General features: G+C 38.3%; 1 protein-coding gene across 1 annotated transcript; it reads right to left on the reverse strand.

The window, feature by feature from the left end:
- Positions 1-311: 311 nt before the first annotated feature.
- LOC137829116 (uncharacterized) lies at positions 312-5568 on the reverse strand. The gene is made up of 5 exons (XM_090304796.1): positions 2401-5568; positions 1903-1956; positions 1420-1680; positions 636-1301; positions 312-404 (listed from the first exon to the last, which is right to left on the reverse strand). The coding sequence occupies exons 1-5, from the start codon at positions 5566-5568 to the stop codon at positions 312-314; spliced, it is 4242 nt and encodes a 1413-aa protein (XP_090160922.1).
- Positions 5569-6699: the final 1131 nt, after the last annotated feature.

The following is a 6699-nucleotide window of genomic DNA, read 5'->3' on the forward strand; positions in this document are numbered from 1 at the left end:
TGTATAACAAATCAGTTAATTAGTTTCTCTTATTTCAATAATTTATTAAAACTTATTTAATAATTAAGAACTTACTCATGGATGTACGGAGCAAAATAAATGTGTTTTCCACCATTCTTTAAGGCAGTGGTGATGTATGTTTGTGTTTCCGACTTCTTGTTTCCAATTGATTGAGTGATTTGAGGGTCTAAAAACCCATATATATTATGTTTCCCCTCATCAAAACATAATCCAGAAAGATACCTAAATTTCAATAAGTTAGTACTAGTATATTTAATAAATCAAAAGTATAAAGAATTTAAAATTTGAACTTACATCATCCATAATTGCAGAACTATTATGTTAATCTCTTGATCTCCGGATGCAAGGTCCAACAAATCAGACATGTGAACGTACAACAGTAGATTACTATGCCTTCCAAAAACATTGGCATCCCATGGAACCTCTAAGACGGTTGTATCTAAAGCTGTAGCAACTTCCACCAATGCCGCCAGAGGATCATCAATGGAGACTATTTTCTTCTTTCCCAGAGGCAAATTTGTCTTAGGTTCCTGCTACTCATCAAAACAAAAAATACTTAAATTAGTTAGAATGTAATATATCATAATTGTATTAGTATTAGTGCAAATATATACCATAGAGTCTATAGGTCTGACGAGATGTCTAGGCCAGGCAACGAAAGTATGTAATGCCTCTGCCACAATTGTCACCTCTGATGTCGGCACAGGAACTGCAAGATCACCATAAAGGACCTTCTCCACCGTGACCTTCATCAAATTAGAAGAAAGAGGCACATTGTGTAACATTGTGACCCCTTCATAACACTTACCCAAGGCAACGAATCGGGTTGAGGAATTACACTCAACATATAATTCGCATTGGCTAGTTGAGCCAAAGTCATCCCCTGATAGATCAACTGCCGAACAACTCCCTTTAGTGCTGACTTTCTTAATAGGAGGCGGAGGTGGTTCATCTTCTACCATAGTAGGTGGTTGCTGTGAGTGTCCTAAACCCTCCAACCGCTTTTTGAACTCCATTTCCATTCGCGCACTAAACTCCTCCATGAAGCTTTCTTTAAGCTCTTGAGTTACCTCAGCCTTTAACTGCTCACGTAGTTGTAGTAAATACTCTTGGCTAGGTTCATTGGACAATTGTTCCTTGCTGTGTGATGGAGGTCCAAAGTATGACCGAATCCCAACCCCATATCCAGCTACACGAACACGTCCAGGGTGTTCAGGTCGTCCGAGAGCAACATTAAGAATATCATTGCGACCACATGGTTTAAAAGTCCCCTGTGTTGATTGCTCATTAAGAGAATCCTAAAACAAATGAAAAGAAATTGACAAACTTCAACACATTGAATTTAAAATAACACATAGAATTTAAAATAACACATTGAAAAGAAATTGTCAAACTTACAATGCGTTCAACTGTTTCTTCTGTAGACTTAGAACTCCATGTCCCTAATGTGTTTATACGGGCACCCTTCCACATCTCATGTCGGAGTGGTGGGGATGGAGGTCTTAAAGAATCTACACTATTCATTTCCTCAATGGAAGTAGAACGTGCTTTAATCTTTTCTTCAAGCATCCTCTGCTCTAGCAACTTATAACCACCACGAGACAATAGGTGTGGGGTATCACTATGTGCCTGATTGGCTTTTGCTTTGTTTCGAACCTCCTATCATAACACTCAAAATTTAGTAATACGTTAATATAAACTATATTCAAATATAAAAGTGATACTAACCTGCCATTTTTCAGTTTGTCGAATATTGACAAACTGCTGCCAAGTTTCTTCATCAATGGATGCATATTTTGCACAAGGATTTTCTTCTTTCCTTTTCCCATATATATAATCTGTTGTCAATTTTGATTTAAACTGACGAAACTTGACACCCACATCTGAAAGAACCTTCGCTTTCAAGGTTTCCACATTCGGGATGTTGTAATGTGTCTACATTGTTTGAAAGAATTAGTTCATAAACAAAAACAAAGTATAAAAGAACTTTAGATTTAGCAAAGTAAAAACAGTTACATACCAGAATATCTTGCCAAATCATGTTTTTCTCGTGGTCAGTCACGTGATCCCAAGACTGAGTTAAGATAGAGATCCTTTCACGAGAAAGTACTCCGAGATAACTCCTATATTTCTTTGCATGTTGCCCAGTGGGCACACCAGTGTGGATATCAATAGACAAAGGTATTTTGTCATCTTTACTAATCTTCTTAAACATATTCTTCAATCTTGTAGGTCCTCTACCAGTTTTTGAATGGGAAACTTTATCATCTGCCATGTTCCTGTTATCAAAAAAATATAATAAGCATCAAGAATATGAAATATAATAAAAATGAAATATATTGTAAAACTAAACATGAATCACATGTACATACAAATATATATTCCTTCATCATGATCATTTCGAGTTGCATGTACAACATCAGCAACATCCTCGTACTCTTTATTGATGGTCGTTCTTGTAAGTGATTCAATCTCACAAATGTCATTGTTTGTATCTTTTGGGTCATTATGTTGTTTTTTTCCATGTAGCACAACAGACCAGTGGTCAGACGTAGGATCTTGGATATAGAAAACTTGGGAAGCTTGATGTGCCATTATAAATGGTTCGTCATGATAACCTATCTTTCGAAAGTCAACCAAAGTCATTCCTGATTCATCAACTTTGACACCAGTCTTATTGTCAACCCACTTGCATTTGAAAATAGGTACAGTAAACTTGGTATAATTAACTTCCCAAATCTCTACTATGACACCATAATAAGGCATTGATCCCACAACAGGATTTTGATCCTTTGCAGTTGAAAACTGCATAGACTCTGCCTCCAAGGTGACTCCGCTATTTTGCACTGTACTCCTATCATCTCGAGACTTTGTGTAAAACAAACAACCATTTACTTCATAGCCAGAACAACATAAAACATCAAATTTGAGACCGTTTGCAAGCCATGTTAATGTTTCAGATGCTGATGGATCATTCATTATTTGTTGCTTAAACCATGACATGAAAGTTTTGTTATGCTCAATTAACACCCATTTTTCTGATTGTCTTGGATTTTTATATTTGACAATGTCTTTGTGTGTATCTAAGTATGGTAACACCTCATCAGTGTTATTCAAGATATACAAGTGTGCTTGCAGAACCTCTTCTTTAGATTTGCTTATGACATGTACACCTCTTGAAGATTTACTTATGAATCTACGAGAGTGCCAAGCTTTTTCAGGAACTCCTATACATTTGGCTTTTGACATGTACTCGGAACAAAACTCAATAGATTCTTCTGAAATGTATCTTTCAATAATGGAAGCTTCTGGACGACATTGATTCTTCACATATCCCTTCAAAATCTTCATGTATCGTTCAACTGGATACATCCATCGCATATAAACTGGCCCACACAATCTGATTTCTCTTACAAGATGAACAACCAAGTGTACCATAATATCAAAAAAAGATGGAGGAAAAAACATCTCGAGTTGACACAAGATAACAATTATTTCTTCTTCAAGTTCATCCAACTTCTGAGAGTCAATCTCTTTACTACATATGGAATTGAAAAATGAACATAGTCGAGTGATTGTATGCCTAACATTTTTGGGCAAGATTCCACGAATAGCCACTGGTAATAATTGTTGCATCAGAACGTGACAATCATGTGACTTTAAACCAATTAGTTTCAAATCATTCATAGATACAAGACTCTTCACATTTGAAGAGTAGCCTTGTGGTACCTTAACACCTTTAAGACATTCACAAAAACTTGTTTTCTCTTTCTTTGACAAAGTGTAACACGCTGCAGGCAAGTATGTACGTTTACCAACTTCTCTCGGTGCCAATTCCTCTCGTATATTCATTTCAATCAAATCCAGACGTGCATTCACACCATCCTTTGTTTTGCCTTTAATGTTCAGAAGTGTTCCTATTAGACTGTCACACACATTCTTCTCTACGTGCATTACATCTAGACAGTGTCTAACATCCAACTTACACCAATACGGAAGATCAAAAAAGATTGATCTCTTCTTCCATATTTCACTCACCGTTTGCTTCTTCTTCATTTTTCCAAAAGTCACATTAACATTTTTGATTTTTTCATAAATTTCAACACCACTTAAGGGAGTGGGACAAATGTCATGTTCTTGGTATCCGTTAAAAGCTTTTTTCAATCGACGATACGGATGATATTTCTTTAGAAATCTACGATGCCCAAGATACACGGTTTTTCTTCCATGTTTCAACTGCTCATAAGATGTCTTGTCTTGACATATTGGACATGCTCTATGGCCTTTCACACTATAACCTGACAAGTTCCCATATGCAGGGAAGTCATTGATAGTACAAAACAACATCGCATGCAATCGGAAAGATTCATTTTTAAACGCGTCAAACACATCAACCCCTTCATTCCACAATAATTTCAAATCTTCAATCAATGGATTAAGATAAACATCTATGTCATTTCCAGGTTGTTTTGGACCAGAGATCATCATAGATAACATCATGTATTTGCGCTTCATACACAACGCAGGAGGTAAGTTGTAAATCACTAACAAAATGGGCCATGAACTATGATTACTACTTAAATTTCCAAAGGGATTCATTCCATCAGTTGCCAATCCAAGTCTTAAGTTTCTTGATTCTTTTCCAAATTCAGGAAATTCTTTATCAATATTCTTCCACTGCAAAGAATCAGCAGGATGACGAAGTAATCCATCACATTTTCTATTATCTGCATGCCACCTAAGGTTTTTAGCGTCATCTGCATTTGCAAACAAACGCTTAAGCCTTGGAATTATCGGAAGATACCAAACAACCTTAGCAGGAGGACCTTCCTTTGTCAATTCATCAATTTCATCATTCTGACCAACCTTAACCTTATAGCGTGACAAACCACACCTGGGACATCTTCTTAAATCTTCATACTCATTTCTGTATAAAATACAATCGTTAGGACATGAATGTATTTTTCTATACTCCATACCCATTGGACAAAGTATTTTTTTCGCCTCATAATTTCGATTGGGCAAGGTATTTCCTTCTGGAAGCATGTCCTTAAGCAATTGAAGCAATTCTGTAAAACTTTTGTCGGTCCATCCATTCATTGCCTTCAAATTCATCAACCTTAACACTGCTGATAATCGTGTGAAGTTAGTTGAACCAGGATACAAAGGAGTCTCTGCATCATTAGACATATTTTCAAAAACTACATTAGCAAATGATTCTGCTCCCACGTCACGAATCATGTCTTCTAATCTATCATCCATTGAGAAATGAACTTCCTCCGAACCTCCGTGCACACTTGGCAAGTCTAACAATTCACCATGCCACGTCCATGTCGTATAACTTTTCAAAAATCCATCACACAAAAGATGTTCTCTAATTTCAGAAACAGTCAATATCCTTCCATTTAAACAATTGATACAAGGGCACCTTATCCTTACTCCATTATTATAACTAACGACATTATGTTCTGCGAATTGTATGAACTCTTCCACCCCTTTTTCGTAAGTATCACTTATTCGTGATGTATTAATCCAACTCCGATCCATAGAACTGTTAAACTAAGAACCAATACTTTCAATATGTAATCATGAAAAAATAAAACAAAAATGCCGAAGGTCGGACACCTCCGGACTCAGAACCAATGCGTTCAATATGTCAAAACAATATATAATCATTGAAAATTAAATCAAAACTGCCGAAGGTCGGACACCTCTGGACTCAGAATAAATTCGTTCAATATATGCAATCAATATCTAATCATGAAAAACTAAATTCAGATTGCCGAAGGTCGGACACCCTCGGACTCAGACTTAGTACATTCAATATATAAAATCAATATCTAAATCAGAACAAACACTCTCAAAATATAATAAATCAAAATTTAATACATAATTAAATAATAAATAAACATATACTAACCTCAAAATATAAACACTGGTCGTAGGGGTAGAGCAAGATGGCGCTGGTGTTGAGTGGGGCGGCGCTGGTTGCAGGGTTGTGGCAGCGTGAGGCCACGCTGGTCACAGGGGGCCGCGGGTGAGCTCTAGTCGCGGCAAAGCAAGGCGCGTGCGAGGCTAGGCGGCGCGGGTGAGTGCTAATCGCGGCAGGGCACGCGCGAGGCTAGGACGCACGCGAGTCTAGGGCGGCGTGGGGAGCTGGGGCGGCGCGGGGAGCTGGGCCGGCACGGAGCGCACAGGGGCGCGCGAGTAGTAGGGGCGCGCGAGTAGCAGGGGCGGCGCGGTGGTTGTCGGTGTGAGCGCGAGGTCTAGGGTGGAGAGCTAGGTCGCGCGGGCGGTGGAGCGGCGACACTGGCGATGGCGTGAAGGTACTGGGTGCGGGTGAGAATGAGAGAAAGAGGGAAACTGGAATGTGAAAATGAAGAGAGGGAAGGCGCGCTGGTAAGGGAAAAATTAAAAAAGCAACTCACTTTTAACGACGGTTCTGGGAGAACCCTAAACCCTAAACCCTAAACCCTAGCGAAAAAACCTACTTTTAACGACGGTTCAGTAGGGAACCGTCGTTAAAACCTCCTCATCCACATTTAACGACGGTTCAAGCTATAACTGTCGTTAAAAAGCCAAAAAAAATTCAATATATTTACGGAACTGCCACCGCCTCGCTTATTACAATGGTTCTTTTCTAACCGTCTTTAAAGGGAGTCGTTAATGAAGTTTTTT

The sequence above is a fragment of the Phaseolus vulgaris genome, chromosome 7 (assembly GCF_051622355.1).
Source record: "Phaseolus vulgaris cultivar YP4 chromosome 7, ASM5162235v1, whole genome shotgun sequence".
NCBI lineage: Eukaryota > Viridiplantae > Streptophyta > Magnoliopsida > Fabales > Fabaceae > Phaseolus > Phaseolus vulgaris.